At 42.0% G+C, this 18,545-nt stretch overlaps 1 protein-coding gene across 1 annotated transcript in view; it reads right to left on the bottom strand.

Moving 5' to 3' along the window:
* Positions 1-18,545, bottom strand: part of RPTOR (regulatory associated protein of MTOR complex 1) — a 321,297-nt gene that overhangs the window by 43,099 nt on the left and 259,653 nt on the right. Inside the window, exons 25-27 of the mRNA XM_035104148.2 lie at positions 4,963-5,068; positions 1,656-1,770; positions 1,199-1,323 (exon numbers count right to left, since the gene is read on the bottom strand). Coding sequence (XP_034960039.1) covers positions 1,199-1,323; positions 1,656-1,770; positions 4,963-5,068 — 346 coding nt within the window. The remainder of the gene's footprint in view (positions 1-1,198; positions 1,324-1,655; positions 1,771-4,962; positions 5,069-18,545) is intronic.

Genomic DNA, 18,545 nt, shown 5'->3' with positions numbered 1-18,545 from the left:
AACTGTATCCTTCCAAACAAATTTGTCTGAAGTGCTGTTTGATGCTTTTTTGTGTTTTTTAAGGGTCTCTGTCTCTCTAAATTGGTGATAGCAGCAGTATTCAGACATGGTTAATGAAAATAGACTCAGAAGTTTAGCTTCTTCCTGCTGTTATGGACAAGGCTTTATTCATTAACTGTATCATAAACTTAGATAGGGCTGGAATAAATACAGATTATTATCTATAAAGATTTTGTGATTACCTCGGCTATAGACTCAAAGCAAGAAGGCTAAAACTGAAAATAATTCTAGTATGCACAATAATTTCCAAATGAATTTCACATACCAAACCCTCAAATGTACAGTGGTACCTCATTTTAAGTACACAATTGGTTCTGAACGTCGGTACTTAACCTGAAGCGAACTTTCCCATTGAAAGTAATGGGAAGTGGATTAATCTGTTCCAGATGGGTCCGCGGAGTACTTAAACTACAAGTACTCAAACCGAAGGGTACTTAAACTGAGGTATGACTATATTGATTATGGGGGGGGGGTTGGGAGAGCGAATCATGCCACACTTTGCTGAGGTGGATGTTTCCCTGAATGGATGCAGTTTTTCATTTGCATATGCGTACACATACGATTTCCACTGCAGTTCATGGGATCCTGGAGCTTATGCCCTCAACATTAGTGTTGTTCACTAGCACTTTGCTCCACAACAATGATATGCTTAGGAAAGATATGCTGGGCAATAGACTGCACAAAATAATGCTGCTTTTGGAAGGGATTGTCACATAGCACAATATTCCTGAAGGCACTCCCTGCAAGAATAATTGTCTCTGGAGAAGCTTACTTTATCTGTTAACTCAGCCTGAAGTCCTATGGAGCAGAGGATTACTCTGGAGTTGTGACGGCCAAGGAAAGTGCACAGGGGTTAAAACTGATGGTTAGGATTCCTGACATCAGGATGAGAAAAACTGGAAGAGTCTCAGACAGAGATGCTTGAAGAGTTTTGTGGGTGACTCAATAAGTTTGTTGGCAGGATGCACTAAAAGGCTTCAGAAGTTTTTACTTTTGGTTCAGAAAAATACAACCTTTATTAAAAGGTGGGTCCCTTTACTAAAACAGATGAATAAAATAAGGAAGCATGTGTATAACAATAATACACCTGTGTGTGACTGAAATGCAAGACAAGGTCCATATATAAGGCCATACCCACCTGTAGCAGTCAGGAGCAGAGAACAGTCTTGTCCATTCAGATATTCCATGGCAGTGATCCTTGTGTAGCGTGGGTTCCCATTGTGAAAATAGTCCAGCTTTTCTCCCTTTTCCCAATCCCAAAAACTGGGAAGGGCAGGAGGAAAAACAAACAGGTAAGTTGGATTCAGGTTCCAAGTGGATTTACGTTCCCAGGATAAAAAGATATATTATTCTATACACTGGCTCCAAATCCAATGTATTCCTCCAGCCCCCCCCCACCCTTAGAGTATTTAACTTTTGATTAATGTCTCTTCATTACACCTCCGGCTTCCGCAGAGAAAGTAATAAGGCTGAAATTCTATTAGCAGGGTCTGTTACAAATCCAGGCACAACAAGACGACTGCATGTATGAGGCTTTTGCTTAGCAGCAAGAACAGGGCACCAGCTCAAGGGTGTTTAAAATGCCAGTGCCTTACCAGATACTGTCCTTGTCGGCCACCGCTATACATGGGGTAAATGGGTGAAACTTGACCACTGACGGCATGCCAGGGTTCCTGTTCAGGAAGATTTGATCATCTAGTCGTGAAATACCTAGGGAGGAAAAGGAAGAGAAAAACAACACAAATAGTGGTATCAGGACCTCTCACAATGCCAACCACCCTGAGCCCTAAGACTGCCAGGGGAGGTCCTATCAGTGGGACTGCCAATATATGCGGCCTGATTAGCATTAACTCATTCTTTCCCTGCTAGTAGTTTTCTCTTTGTGGAATGCCCTCCCTCGGAAGCAGCATCTCCCTCCCTCATTAATAACTTTCAGTACCTGATTGCTGAAAGACTGTTCACGGCAACTTTGAAATTATTAAGCTGTGAGGATATGTGATTGTTTTATGTTCTAAAATATTTTAATTGCTTATAAATATGTTTTATTTTATTATATTGTTTTAGCACTTGGGTGTGGCGTTTTGTTTTGTTTTGTTTTTTTTGCTCTGGGTTCCTTTGGAAGAGCGGGGTAGAAATGTAATAAATATTCATAATCATAAAAAATAAATTCTGATACTCAAGACTACATTGAATGTAAATAATTTAGTATTCTACAAAGGAGGTTCTTGAAATATGCTATGCCTGGTCTCCTCAAATTACATGAGGGAATCCACCCTGTTTCTGTCCAGGCTATCTTTATTTGTCCTCGGTCCACACAGAAAATGAAAATATCACTCAGCAAGTGCCCAACTGTTGTACTTGATTCCCTCCAGCATTACATGTCTATTTTCTGTGTGAGAGCACAGGGAAAGAGTGCCAAGTTGTCTTCACTGTTTGATAGCCTCTCCTGACATTGCATTGCATTCCTGACAAATTGGAGATCTCAGAAATCTTTTCAGATTTTGATAGCAGTGCTCTAAGGAGGTTAAGATGAGAACAGATTGGAATAAGCAGGCAAAATGTTTGTGCCTCATTAAATACTTATTGCACTATGCCAATAAAGGCTGAATGGGCAGGTGAAAAAAGAGATACCTTTACAATATAATGTGCAGCTACCGGTACATAAGAGTCGAAGTTTCATAGTTAAATAGGGCTCAAAGCCCCCAGATATTAATGGCAAGTTTACACAAGAATATCATTTTCTGGAGTTCCAGTGTAAAGCAAATCTGACCATATTCTTGTGACAAAATGTTTTTTGCAGGTAAGTGGAGGCAGATTTCCAAAAGGGACAGCATCAAAAAAAAAATCCCCCCGTGTTTCCACCACTGCTAAGAGTATGCAAAATAAAACTCTGAAACTGGCATCCTTAACTGTTTGCACAGTTCCTTTAAAATAAAAATGTAAGGCTCTCTTCTCTGCTGACTCAAGCCTGCTAGGTCTCAAAGGACTGAGCTATATGTGAGAGACAGACCATCTCTCTCAACAGATTAATATTTCACACTAATCTTTCCCCAGCTGACATCTGTAGACGGAAAGTCCCCCCAAATTTTCTCATCCCTGGTGAGAGCAATCTTGAGTCATGCTGAAAATGGCAGTAGAGGTGAACAGCACAGATTTGCTCTTACTCACTGGCCAACCAAGCTGCGGAAGGAGTAGAAATGTCAATTCTATGCAAAATTAAGGGGCCACTTCAGCAAGATACAGGGAATTCAAATATCCTCTGTCATTAAACAATAAAGCCCACAGCCTGACTTCTGCCTCGTAAATGAATAAAGAGTTATAAATAAGCAAGATGCGCTTTCAGTACAGCACTGAATATATATGCTGATGAAACGTGAGTCCAATGCATATGAAGGGAAAGAAGCTGTAAGTGTAAAAGAGGCCACACATAAAAAAGCATTGCAGAAACATGACAGGATATGAATAAACAATCATTTATGGGGCCCCATAAAACCAAAGGATACTGAAACCCTTTAGGTGCCTTGTGAATGTGAAGGGGATACAGCAGACTCTTGCAGATCACAAGCTAATTTGCTGAAAACCCCAGAAGTATTAGACACCTATCAAACTCTGACTCTGCTCTTTGGAGAAGGTGAAAATGCTGGTATTTCGCCTGCAACACCATCTCTTGTAAACAAGCTGCTGCATCCATCTAAACTCTACCGGATGGAAGAAAAGCCTGGCTATGTTCAGCAGCATATGTTCAACGTCTTTGAGCAATTCATTTTATCTCGAATATTTTGCTTTTGGTGGGGCATGCCATTTTTTTATCAGCATGACTGTCCAAAAGCTCTGCTATTAGCCTTCAGTGTTGTTAGCAAGCTTCCTCAGTAGGCACATGTTTCACATACACACACATACCCCCACCCCCGGAATCCCACCTTTAGACAGCAGCAATAGAATTACATGGGCAGATTTAGCTAGTAACTTACGTTTATGCACAGATCTTAATATGGGGATAATGATTACTGAGCACGCACACACAATCAAAATATGCACATGCTTTGAGCTTCAGTGGGGAATAGCTCAGCTACAACATGCACATTTCCTGGGTTAGGGAGAATTAGCTAATTAATTCTAACCACTACTAAACTAACGCACCCACGCAACATACGTGCAAAAAGGAGCATGTACACAGGACGCAAGAGGAGATGGGGTTGGAGGGCAAGTGTCCTGCTGCTGAGAGAGACACATTAGTCTTCTCCCTCTGTGTCTGTCTGTCGTCTGTCGCTCTCTCTCAGCACACATTAAAAACCAGACCTCGGTGATGCAAAGTGGCATGAATGTAGTGAAAAGCTGACTTAGGCAAGGACTAAAATACCTGTTTAAAACACAGGCACACGAGGATAGGAAGAAGGGGCTACAATTTGTAGGGAAAGAACCTGCCACCCCAGGAAAACAATATAACTGGGGCACACTGAAACTCCTGGGTTAGTCAGGAAACAGTCAGGAGCAGAGAACAGCCTTGTTCATTCAGATATTCCATGGCAGTGATCCTTGTGTAGCTCCTAAATTCCTGGGTTAGGAAACAGTAGGACAACCACAAATCATATTGGCAATACCGGAGCACAGCGTCTCCCAGACTCTTGTAAGTAGCAGCCTGCTGACTCCACATGCATAGTCCCATGTGCTTTACCCAAGGAGAAAAAGGCTGTCTAGCTCTCAAAAGCAAACAGCCCCATTACAACAAAACAAGTTGAAGTTTTTGAGCAGAAGCTCACGCTAAAGAGGTCAACACTGGCCAAACAAATGGTTTATGAACAGTGTTCTTGTTCATGGCCTCATGTAAAGAGTGGATAAGCATTCTCCTTGGTGCCAGGAGATGTATAAAGTGGGGTGGGTAAGGGAGAAAAAGTTGATCACCTTTTTGGATGATTTTCTGTGCTTGCTTTCGGACTCTGCCATTGCGCAGAAACCGCCACTCCCTTTCTTTGCGGACCTGGCTCTCCAAATCATGTTCTTCTGGAATCTGCCAATAAATAATAATAATAATAATAATAATAATAATAATAATAATAATAATAATAATGATGATGATGAATACAACAGGAGAATGGCAAATAAAGGCTTCTTGCGATTCCAAATGCCTTCAGCCCATGCAATCTGACCAAAACCAGCAAGGGGCAGATGAGATTTTTCTGTTCTGATACACTTCATTACCTTCTGAACTGAACATCATCCACCATTGGGCCCCAGGGCTGTCAAGTGATCAAAGCCTCAGTTGTTTCTTTTAACCAATTAAAATAAATATGATAAAATGTTGACACAGGCAATATTTTCAAGAAATCTAATGCAGATCATTTTTCATTGACAAAATACAGGGAATTCAACTGGAATGCACTGCTTGAATGCAGATGTATACATAGATCAATTGCAAAAATGATATTGGCACTGAAATCCTCTCACTCGGGACATTTATTTTAAAATGCACATTTTAAGCCTATGGCTGATAAACCGTATCCATTACTTGACAAATATTCCAAAACCTATTCTTTACTTACTCTTTTGAAAAGGTCTATTTGTTTTTGTCTTGTCTCATTCAGGCTACAAGTTCTCACAGAAAGCAAATGAATATCCCATTTTCTTAAACAGCAACGTAAATTTATGAAGCTCATATAAATGGCTTGTCACAGCAGATATATTTGAATCTTGTGGCTGCTGTTACGAACCCGCAAGCTCATCCCTAGTACAGGACCATTTTTACACTTGTCTCCAAGGCTTTCTTCTGTTTAGATGGAAGGAGTGCAACTTCTGCATAATTCCTTATGAATAAAAGGCTCCATAAAGTATCTGGCAGGGAAGTGTAAACACAGAAGGTATAATTCAAAATTGGAGACAACATGTGAAGATCCTGTACTTCTTCCTGTCGAGGGCCTGAGCAGCTAGGGGATCGTAAAGATTCTGCCCCGTTATTTAAGGAAGCAAGCACACTCAATTGCAAGAAGTTGATGCTGCTCACATTTTGGGAATGGCTGCTGAAAACAATTAGGCAGATGTGTAACGGCATGAAAACATACATATTAAATGTCAAATGTGAATTGGCTTTCTGTGCAGAGAAAGGTGTACTTTGGATTTTCGTAGCCAGGCCTGCAGTTTTCAAACACAAGCACTCACTCAGCTCAGGTGTTTTGCTTTCATGATGACCTCCTTTGAAATTATTATTCATGCCATGATGAAAATTCTACAGATATAAAACAGTGCTGCTAATCAGTTGGTACTGTAGCCTGAGAGACCAGGCATTGGTTACCACTGAGAAAACAGGCGTAGTAGCCGTTCAATTTGTTCTAGACCAATAGGGATCCAAGGAAGAACATTTATTTTAGATTGGTTATCAGAATCAGAACCTCCCAGTTCACAACAGAAGGAAAGACATATCAATAAAGACTGAAAGGGCACACTTCGAGATTATTTTTAAGAATCATGGGCACATAGTCCCTATCAGTCCAGAAAAAAAAGTATGCCAAATCATATTGCCATGCAAACAAAATTCACAGCAGCCCATCCTCTGGAAACAAATCACAACAAGATTACAAAGCTAGACAGCATTTATTTTATTATTTTAAAAATAATAATTCTCCCTCACTCTCCCCAGTAGTTTTCTTTGGCAACAATCCAAGGTTTGTTAGATGGAACATGAGAAATGAACAGCAATGTACATTTAAGTATATTCAAATGGAGAGATATACTTTGATAAAAATGTCATTTCAAAGGAATAAATTGGAAGATCTTAAAGGGCTCTGTATCAAGAAAAGAAGACAAGGGGCATGTACAGAATCGAAACATTACCAGTTGGCATCTAGCATGGCTTCCGTAAGTATAGATTATCATTAGGGAATGCTTCTTCCCGGTGTAACAGCTCCCATGGAGTTAGTCTGTCTATATCAGAAGTTGGCTGCACCAAAGTGCCATGAAAATCTGCTGCCCCTATGGCTCCTGCCACCTGAGACGGTCACTTCACCCTGCTTCATGGGTAGGCCGGTCCTGCTCATGAATGATGTTGCTAAAACCAAGGCAGTACCTGTACTTGGTTCTAGCAACTCCGGAGGGGAATGGAATAAACCATCTATACACAAATGGGAACAACCTGAGATCAGTGCATGTGCAAATTTCTCAATGAGCATACGGTAGCTGTCAACTTCCGGATTGGAAAATAAGGGATCAGCAGCGACGCGGCACTGTAAGTCGCTTCTGCGCATGTCCAGACATGTGCAGAAGCGACTTCCAGTGCCGGACTGCCCGTGTCCGCATGTCTGGGCACCAGAAATAGCTTCTGCGCATGGGCATGCACTTTGGCATGCGCAGAGGCAATTTCCGGCAACACTTGGCAAGTGAGCGAGCAGCCAACCGGGAGCCGGGACATTTACGCAGCTCAGGAGCCTCCCTGGCCAGCAGGAGATGTTTTCTTATAAATCCAGGGGATTTACGGGATATTTTGCAATTCAGGATAACAGCGGGAAACGGATTTAAATACAGGGGGAGAGTTGACAGCTATGTCAATGATTAGCCAATTATCAGCAAGGGATTAAGAGTGTGATCCAAAATCAGTGATTTGGCAATATCATTAATTCCTTTCCCAGAAAGAACAACTTGCTAACGGAGTGATGACCAAACTTGGCCCTCTAGCTGCTTTGGGACTACAACTCCCATCATCCCTAGCTAACAGGACCAGTGGTCAGGGATGATGGGAATTGTAGTCTCAAAACATCTGGAGGGCCAAGTTTGGCCATCACTGTGCTAGAGCATTTGATTTTTTTTTAGTTTAGGTGATTAGGTTACAAAGGTGGGGCAGAATGGAGAATTTTTAAATTACGCATAGTGTAGAGGAAGTGGAATGAATGCTACTCCCTCTCTCATAACACTTCAAATTAGAGGTCATCCAATGAAATTGACAAGCACAAGATTAAAGATAAACAAAAGAAAGCACCTTCACACCGCACAATTCATAATGGCTTAGATGGTTTTTAAAAAGACAAGACAAATTTATTGAGCGTTAGGACTATTAACAGCCATTAGTAATGAAATCTACTGTGATCTCTACCTTCAGAGGAGTAAAGGAAGAGTAAACCAGTTTTTGCTGTTGGGGGGCAATCAGTGGAGGATGGCTGTTGCGCTCATGCCATACTTGTGGGCTTCCCAGATGCAGGATGGTAGACTAGATGAACCATTGGCTCAATCCAGCAGGCCTATTCTCACACTATGTTTGTTCTCTCCTTGCAGTCATTTTTAATGACTTCAGAAAAGTCTTTCTATAGTAAACAAAATACAAGCTTCTGTTCTGTTCTGTTCTATTCACTTCTATGTGGGTCTCCCAGAGGTGTGTGGGTGTCTGGAATAGTGTTACATGATTAGGATCATGACACACTACAGATTTCTAACACCTCTTGGCTTCCACTCAGACAGAAACCAATTACAATTCAGAAGTATCCCACTGAGCAGTGCCATGTGAAAGCCAATGAAGTTGTTCTCCGCTTTATCCGTATCAAGATGGAAACAGTCAGCAAGGGGTTGTGGAAATAAGGACAGAGGTTGGATTTTCTCCTTGCAGCAATAAATAATGTTATAGGGAGATCTCTGCTGGTTTCACAGTGATGAAACAGCTTCCTAAGGGGCTAAATCCTCCATCAGTTGAACAGAGCCAGAGCCACTGTGGAGCTGAGGTGGCAACCTGTGACTATTGAGGCTAGGGTGTGAGTGTATATTTTTGTTCATATGTTGCCTGCATTAAACATAAAAGATCCTAAAAGTTGCAGTCAGACACAGGGGCAACACCAATGCTACACTTCCCCGACTTTAAATGTTTTCAGAACTCTTGAGGTGGGAGTAGGGCCGGATCTATGATTACCTGAGCACTGCTGTTAAGTACCAGTTAAAGCACTACCAGTTAAAACACTACGCTCTTTTCTGAAACAAACCTTGTTCTGCTTTTCCATAAATAGAACACTGACTGATGCCAATGATTTATAATGCCACCAGTCAGTGCATAGAAGCATAATGCCTATTTCTCAGGGAAAGAATGTTCCCTTCCACACCAAACCTTACAGAAATTAAGTGTTCTTGCAGCCCCTTTTGCATGTATTCCTCACAAGAGCATCTACTGTCACCCTGCCTGCTTCATGTGTTTCCTAGCAGAGTCTTGGCATAAGGCTCTAGGCCAGACATCCCCAAACTTTGGCTCTCCAGATGTTTTGGACTACAATTCCCATCTTCCCCGATCACTGGTCCTGTTAGCTAGGGATCATGGGAGTTGTAGGCCAAAACATCTGGAGGGCCGCAGTTTGGGGGTGCCTGCTCTAGGCTTTCTCACTTACCTACATTTAGTTCACATTTCATGGTGTGTGTGTGTGTGTGTGTGTGTTTAAATACAGGCAGCTGAAATTCCCAGAAGGCAGCAGGAACAAAACAGGTTTCTTTACTCCTGAATGTGCCACGTGCGGCATTTTCAGGAAAGAGACTATTCCACATAACTCTAGAGAACTACATAGATTGTAAGAATGTCAAGCTCAGCTAGATGAACTATGGAATAATCAGGAAAACAGCACAGCTGCAACTGATGACATATACCAATTCTGCTCCTTGGATATATGCAATGCTGGCTTTTGTTTCATAGACATTAATTATTGTTCAGTGTAGCGTTAGGATATATATATATATATCCTACACACACACACACACACACACACACACACACACACACACACACACACACACAATCTTTGGTGAAGAACACCCTGTAGAATACAGCATGTGCAGTGTCCATGAAACCTCTGTTAGCAGGCTCCCAAATCGACTTTTTATGCAACATGAGCAAAACGCAAAAGATGGTGGTAGGTAGAGAAAGAAGCAAGCATAAAGGTATATTGCACATCCCTTGGATGCGATCTTTAATAATGGATTCTAGAGGTTTTTAAGCAGAAGTTGAATGGCCAAATGTCATGTATGATCTAGTTGAGATTCCTGGACTAGATGACCCTCGGGGTCCCTTCCAACTCTACAGTTCTATGATTCTATAACGAATCACAGGTTTTTCCACTGGAAACACAGGTCTAGTACTCCTCCTAGGAGAAAAGCAGTTTGGGGGAGGGAAGAGTTATGGGGCGGGGAGCAATGGATGGTGAAAGAGTTATGCACTATTGTTGCCCATAACATTTCATTTTTGAATGCCAGTCTGTAACTGTGACCAGGTGGTGTTTGGATTCATGGAGTTCACCAGTATTGTGTAAAAACTGCCAATACACCTTCCAAAATTGGGTAAGCATTTTCTAATGTTTCCTGAATTAAGAGCCAAACCTTTGCGCTGGTATGCTTATATTGCTCGTGAGGTCTTGTCATGAACAAGACCTGCCTTTGTGTGTGTGAGAGAGAAAGCAAGCAAGTGGGGATGAGCAATTGTGTGGTAGGAGAGAAGGGAGAAGAAGAGAGATGGACAGGAGAGCGGGTGGACTCATGAGAAACTGTGGGGATGGTGGTGGAAGGGTAAAGAAAGGAGGTGGTTGAGGGTGAGGTTTGTGCAGGGGAGGGAAAGATGGGCAGAGACAGTGTGAGGAGCAGATTTGCCTTTGATTTGGTCTATTTGTGTACATGGGTATTTAAGATCAGCCACAATGTTGGCTGCAGGTTTCTATGGTGGCAATCCTAAGTACACTTACCTGGGAGTAAGCCCCACAGAACAGATGGGGCACACTTTTGAGTACACATGCATAGGAGCAGACTGCAGACCAAATTCTATTTCCAATAAAACAAGTCAAATGATGGGACAGCCCTATGAGTATGATTTGTGAGATATCAATCCACCTGTTTTGTTTCAAACATCTCAGCAAAATTCTGTTCTGGGGGAAAGGCTATATATAACCCTTCAATATTAGTGGTGATAGGGAATATGAGATAAAAATGAACACGCTATATTTCGGGTAGTAAGAGAAAATTCTCTTACTACCTAAAACCCTTTTGTATATATATATTCCTGTAAACCCTGATGAAAGAAATGGGACATCTATTTCCAGTGGAGCTTGTGGAAGGAAAATTCTTGCTGGAATGTGACTCATATCTATGGTAGTAAATAGTTATTGCTGGACAAATCTCTCTCTAGAATTGTGTTGTAGTTCTCCATTCAACAAGTAAATTCAGAGCACTCCAAATATTCTTAAACTTCTACTTAAAAAAAGAAAAACCTGAAGTACTCACACTAAAAACACACATCCTGTGTGCACAGAACGATGCATTTTGATTGGCCATCTGGAGTGATTTATTAGATTAATAAGGCACCACTCTGGAGAACAGTTATTCTCAGAAAGTAGATAAATGTTTTTAATAATCATTGGGAGTTAATATATTACCCACTCTGAATGGTAAAATAAAGATAGCATTATCCTAATTCTTTTATTTTTAAAACATCTACATACTGTTCTCTAGACTTGGAAACAAGCACATAAAAGTCAGTTTGGCCAAAGTAGCTGGACCAACAGCTTGAAGCTAATTAGTAATTAAAGTAGTAACATTTCAAAAAATGTTACAATGCCTGTGTAGCTATGGGTATCAAGAGAAAATTAATTGCATTTGTGCTGTAGTTGATGAAGTACCAAATGTTTTATTACCTTGCAAATTCTCTTGGTGATTCAATTTCTTTAAAAAATAATAATACTGGGGAACTGCAAATCCACCTGTAAAACATGTTGTGATTAAGAAAAAAATTGCTTGAATATAGAGCCAGTTAAGTGTTTTGCTTTGATGACCAGTAGGACTCTCGGGTATGCAGAAAATATATTGACAGAGATCTCAGGAATAGGTTTTATGTTCTTTTTTTAAAAAAAGGATGTGTGTGTGTCAGCCAATGTTTCTTTATTCTGAAACCCAGGTGTAACCCGATACCTGCAGCACCTAAAAGAAACTAATTCCACCTGTAATTTTGATCTTGGAATAGAAATGAAATGCTGATCACATGATTAAAACATTCAGTCTATTTTTTTGTACTTTTAAATCTTGTTTCCCTTGCCCCTACCTCCCATTTGGATACCACCTAACCAGATGAAGAACTAGAATTAAAACTTTGCTCATTAGTTTGCGGTATTTTGGCTGGTCCTTATAAATGCTGGTTTTGGAGAAATACTACATGGATTATTCACATGTCCATTCTGGGCCTCCTGGAGGCACTAAGCACACACAGGTCTGTTGGGTGTCCGTGTCTTTGTTACTTTCATAGCTGCCAAGTTATCCCTTTTTAAAAGGGATTTTCCCTTATGCTGAATAGGCTTCCTCGCGAGAAAAGGGAAAACTTGGCAGCTATGGTTACTTTACAAAATATCTCTCCCCCAGAAAGCCCAGCAAGAGCTATGTCTGCTCATTAGCAACAAAGTAGGTTACTGTAATGAAAAGAATGAGAAGAAGCTGGAATAGAGGACTGAAAATGGGATCAGGCAACAGAGGCCCTCAAGCACATATCCCCAACTCCGCCCCACCCCCTTTTGCTGAACTCTTCTGTACTTATACCACACAGCTCTGGGATTTGTTGTGTTGAAGCATGAAAATGGAGGGCTTCACACTCACACAACATCCAACTACCCACCATACAACTGTATGGGCTAGCTGGGGGGGGGGGTGTTGCTCTCTCAACCCTGAGCCTATAAAGTATAAAAGGTAAAGGGACCCCTGACCATTAGGTCCAGTTTTGACCGACTCTGGGGTTGCGCGCTCATCTCGCATTATTGGCCGAGGGAGCCAGCATACAGCTTCCAGGTCATGTGGCCAGCATGACAAAGCCGCTTCTGGCAAACCAGAGCAGCACATGGAAACGCTGTTTACCTTCCCGCTGTAGCGGTTCCTATTTATCTACTTGCATTTTGACGTGCTTTCGAACTGCTAGGTTGGCAGGAGCTGGGACCAAGCAACGGGAGCTCACCCCGTCACAGGGATTCGAACCGCCGACCTTCTGATCAGCAAGCCCTAGGCTTGGTGGTTTAACCCACAGCGCCGCCTGGGTCCCTCTATAAAGTATAGTACTATTCAAAATGCACGGCAATATTTTGTTTAGTTGTCCGCTGTCACTTGTTATCTTATTATGCCCTCCTCTGTTTGTTTGTTTTAAATAAGCATTTTCTGGAACAGCAGCAGTGGCTGTTCAGAGCCTTACACTGCTGCACATTAACATTTTTGAACGCAAGACCACAGTCTCTAATTGCGGACATGAACCAACAGCCTTTGCCAATCCACAGAAATTTAGGGGCATGCTTATCTTGAACCTAGAGGTTCTATATTGTCATCCATTGATAGGACTCATCCTCCATGAATCTGCCTATTCAAGTGGATCTCAAAGCACTGGGGAGGGGGGCACGTTCAGTGGACCAGTTAATACCACTCCCTGACAACTCAAAGTACATACATAATTCTTATTTTAATAACTGTACTCTTGCCTTTCTAATGCAATGAATGTGCCTGCCTCTTGCAAGCAAAGTTATATGAATTCATTGCAAGACATATTTCAGCCTTTTTACATTACCCAGCATGCAAGAAACCTATTGTACTGCCTATAGGGAGACATTTATTTCTGCTCCCTCTTCAGCTGACAGATTGTGCATAAAATACTGTAGCAGGGTAATTTTAGAAGATATACATGTGTACACACACACACACACACACACACACACACACACACACACGTGCAACACAGAAAGTTGTTGTGCCAGTATGAATCCGCATGAATTTCTGGAAAGTCATCACTATGAACACAACCTCTAACTAGGAACCTTACAAACCTTGTACTGCTTGGGATGGATGCTCACAATTCAAATTTCAATTGCCTAGTCTAATTCATGAGAACCTTCAGCGTGTCTCCATAGTTTTGTTCTATAAATGCATCTGTGATACATGAGGATATGTTATTATGGGGGGTGAGAAGGGTGCTTTTTTATGTTCTTGTGATTTTAAAATGAGGCCAAAGAATACCAGCCCTTGAGTTTCCTGAGTTCTAATTCAGATTGCATAGACCAGCTTTGACCTTGTCAGCTGAAAAGTACTCTTCACACTGCTCAACAAGATAGGATGCCCACCTAAGCTCCACAAAATGGCCATGTCCTTCCACGAGAACATGTGTGGCACAATCCAGTATGATGCTTCATCCTCAGACACCTTCCCTTTAAAGAACAGTGTGAGGGAGGGCTGTGTTCTTGCCCCAACTCTCTTTGGTATGTTCTTCCCTCTGTTGCTTTCCTATGCCTTCAGCTTGACAGAAGATGGGGAGGGGGTCTGTTCAATGTGGCAAGTCTCCACACCAAGACAAAGGTGTGGCAGGTTCTTATCCAAGAGATGTTATTTGCAAATGACACAGACTTGAGGAAGCTCTGCAGAGACTCATCAAATGTTTTGCCCAAGCCTGCATGGAGTTTGGCCTGACCATCAGCCTGACATCTTGGGTCAGGGTGTCGCTAGCACACCATGCACCAGCATTTTGACCCCAGGCTTCAGGTGGTAGACAATTTTAACTGGGCTCCACCATAACCAGCAACATTGACCATTGATGCTTTTCACATGCGCTGTATCAGGAAGAACCAGGGGCACCACATGGCAGGACAGTATCAAAGATGAGTTGTTCCAAGGTTACCTTCCCAGCATGTTCACACTTCTGTCTCAGTGATGTCTACACTAGATTAGTAATGTCCACAGATGAAAGATGGATGGACCCCCAATTCTATGGGGAATTGGCTTCAGGCACCAGGCCCATTGGTAGACCAACTCTGTGTTGTTCTCTACAGCCACAGCAAGCACTGTAACTCTCTAACAGTTTGTCTCCAATGGCACACTCTTCCATTCTCTCTCAAGACATATGGATGCCAATGAATTCAGATTGTAAATAAACAGCCTGGTGACAAATGGAAACTCCAAAGATGCATGAAATAAAGCAGGGTCAACTCTTGGTCCTAGAAGATTATGTGACTTGCTGACCTCCCTCCTGGATTAGAAAGCTTTACTTAAGGCAAAATGTTCCAGTGTTGTTTCAACATTAATACAGCTAGAAACAGCAAAGAGTGAGACACCAAACAGTTCTGCCCTTGTTGTTGAAAAGCAGAGGCTTTAATTACACAGCAAGCAAAAACTGGCATTTTTTTTTAAAAAAAGTTTGCTGTTGATGTCCCTCTGGGACAACAGACAGGCAGAATACTTAATCACTGCAACTCTCCCAGGAAGCTCAAGTGCTATCTGGATCAGAGAAAAATTGTTTGTTAACCCTCATGGCACACAAATAAAATATGAACATAAAGTTGCTCAACATAGCAAGTGAGCTGAAAGATTGTGCTGTACTTGGCCTACATTCTTGTGCTCAAATCTTGAACCCACCCCACCCCAGCTCTCTTCTTCAGCCTTCCCACTTCACCTTGCTTGTGTGTAGGTTAAATATAATGTGCAAAATGCACAATAAAGGTTTGGAATTTTTGGTAACAGTCAGAGGCACAGCATTAGCTTGCTCACGGTATCATGTAATTCCAGAATCATGAATTCAGCACTGCCTCTTTACTGTGGAGATGAATAGAAGCATGATGAGAGGGGAGGGAGCAAGTTTTTCTTTGAACACAAACCTCTGCAGTAATTAGCAAGGAAAGATACAGAAAACACAGCTGTTTGCAGCAAGTATGCAGACAGCTGCTTAGAAGCTGTCCTTCCCTGTACCATTGTGATGATTTTGGTGTCATTATTATACATAATTTATATAGCATTGTTTGGCATACAACCCATCTCTCATTCATATTCTGTGAGGCAGGCTGCTATTATTCCTGACTTTACTAATGGAAATACGGGCTGAAAGGTTGTCGTCCAAGGTCCATGGCTGAATGGGACTAGAGCCCTCATTCTCGAGGTCCAGAAAGCAGACTGAATGACTTGCACTGTGCGATAGTTGGGTTATTTCTCATGAGGTTTTCTTCATTTTTGAGTTTGTTTCCAAGTTGGTGGGCCATCAATAATGGCTGGGGAACACTGCCTCCAAATGTCTTGTTTACAGGCCAGTTCGTCATAGGAGCTTGCCTACCCTCCCTCCTGCAGGCCATCTATCACTCTTACAAGTTTTATGCCTTCTCTGATGTTGCTGCGACATTTCCTCCCTTACAATCTCTCTCTGTCCTGGTGTCCTCTTACTCCTCGCTTTATAAAAGGGAAACGGTCCCTTCTAGCTCATCTCCTTTCCACCCCCCCCCCCCACATCCCATTAATCCACCTGGAAGCTGGCAAGCACAAGGAGCCAAACTGCCTTGCTGTCTTTCCCATATGCATGGTACCAGGATTGGCTGCAGCTCTCTATTGAATGCATAAAGGTAAAGGTAAAGGTAAAGGGACACAAAGGTAAATTTGGCTTACAGTTTGTGAATTCTGTGGCCTCCTGCCTGGTGTGCTCCCTGCACAGTGGGCCAGCCGTGATCGTGTGGAAAGCACTAGATTCCTCTGGTGGGTTAGGCTCAGGGGACAGCATCTGTGAAGCTTCTGCTTTAGGCTGTGTGGGCTCAGGACCACCAGCCTCAGATTCTATGTGCTCCAAACCACCAGCTTTGGGCCCTGTGGGCTCTGAATCACCAGCTTCAAAAACAATGGCTTGCGGTGAACGTGTGAGCTCTAGGAGAGGAGATTGCAGCCACGTTGTTCCTCACTGGTCATTCTGCTGCTGCAGCTAAGCCATGGCTTGGCATGTCTACTGAACTTGAGTTTATGGTTTATAGCTATCCAGGCTAACCATGAACCAAGGTTTGCCCTATGGTTTATAACTCATGGGTTGACTGGGAGAGCTAAACCACAAGTCCAGGTCTAGAAAGCACACTATGTCATGCTTAGTTCAGTGCAGCACAGTAGGAAAACAACCAGAGAGGAACAAAGGGGTCACAATCTCCCTGGGAGTCTGTGCATTTCACTAAGCCAGAATTTGGCTTATCATTAGGTACAGAGGATGTGCAAGTCATTTTACTTCCTACTACGACCGCTTGATTGTAGGCAACGAAGCTGCCCTGATAACATACCATTAAGAACACTGAACCTGCTCCATGCCTGAACTAGAGAGTGGCTGCCACACTAAGTACCCAGAATCTTGTATGGTAGAATGGGATCCCATGGCTGTGGAAAGAGATCTGGCATCCTTTATGCTGTGCTGTGTATGTGGAAAGGGAGCCTGCAATCCTGTTGATCCACATATAGGTTCTTGCTACCACCCAGTATGACCCATTATACCTTTTTTGCAACAAGAGGCACTACAAACAGGGCTAAGGCAGAGGCCCTAAACTATGTCATTACCAAGAGAGCCCATAGCACTACCTCCAAATGTGTACTATTCTAACGGAAAAGACAATGAAATAATACACTTTCCTATTTGAATATATACTGGTACATAAGCGAGGATGCAATTAAAAATTAAGAAACTAACCAAAGCATATATCTTGCAATATTCCTGTTTGTACAGAATGTATCCTCTTAGCACATATGAATTTTTTTTAATGTAGAGCAGCACAAGAGCCGTTAAACATGCAGTCTATCACTTACTAAGTGGAAGAGCTCACACAGCATCTACTGTGTGTGTTCTGCACATAACACAAAATGTAAAACACTTTCTTTCATGATTTTTTTTTGAGAGCAAAGTCATGGATGTCACCCAATGAGAATTGATTTATAAACACAGTATGATAAATATGGTACTTAAATATATTAGTCACATCAGAACAAAAATCGATGTTCTCCTGTGTGTTTTAACAGATCATAAAAATTTTAGAAATCTTTTTTTTGGGGGGGGGGTTGTATGTGTCTTTTGTATTTAGAGGCCCCTCATAATCTGAGCCCCTAAATTGTAGCTTACTTAGCTTGTGCATTAATCCAGCACTGGGTTTAAACATATGGAACCTCTGACTTTCATGCCCCATGCCTTTCTTCAGTTTGCAGCACAATCATAGGGTTCCAACGGCAGGACTCTGAATGTGGCAGAAGCAGGGACATGCTTATGAAAACAATGAGTACAATATAAACCACCACTCCCCTTCCATGCACATGTATTGTTTTCCTACTGCTGATAAAAACCAAACGGGATGGATTCAGGATGAGCTGGGAAGTGTTAGCTAAGGCACAAAACTGACAAGCGGTTACAAAGCATTCTGTGAATGAAGCCTAAAATATTTATTCCTTTGCATGCCAGGCTATTACTGAAGAGAAGGAATCAATAGCTGCTGGGTTGTTGTTGTTTTTGTTTAAAATAAATAAATAAATAAATAAATAAATGCTCAACTCCTGGAACAGAAAGTAAATGAACAGAGAGAGAGAGAGAGAGAGAGAGAGAGAGAGGACCATGAATGAGAACTCGGCAGTGTGAACATGCATATGTGTGTGTACGTGCGTGTGTATGCACATGTGTACATGTGCAACAGTAATTTACTTTTTAGGGTGAGGTGCATTCAATTGATTCTGCAATTCAGAAAAGGGTTTATAGAAGAAAG

Source organism: Zootoca vivipara, chromosome 2 (assembly GCF_963506605.1).
Source record: "Zootoca vivipara chromosome 2, rZooViv1.1, whole genome shotgun sequence".
Lineage (NCBI taxonomy): Eukaryota > Metazoa > Chordata > Lepidosauria > Squamata > Lacertidae > Zootoca > Zootoca vivipara.
The sequence above is the reverse complement of the archived record's forward strand: the minus strand, read 5'-3'. Positions and strand labels throughout refer to the sequence as shown.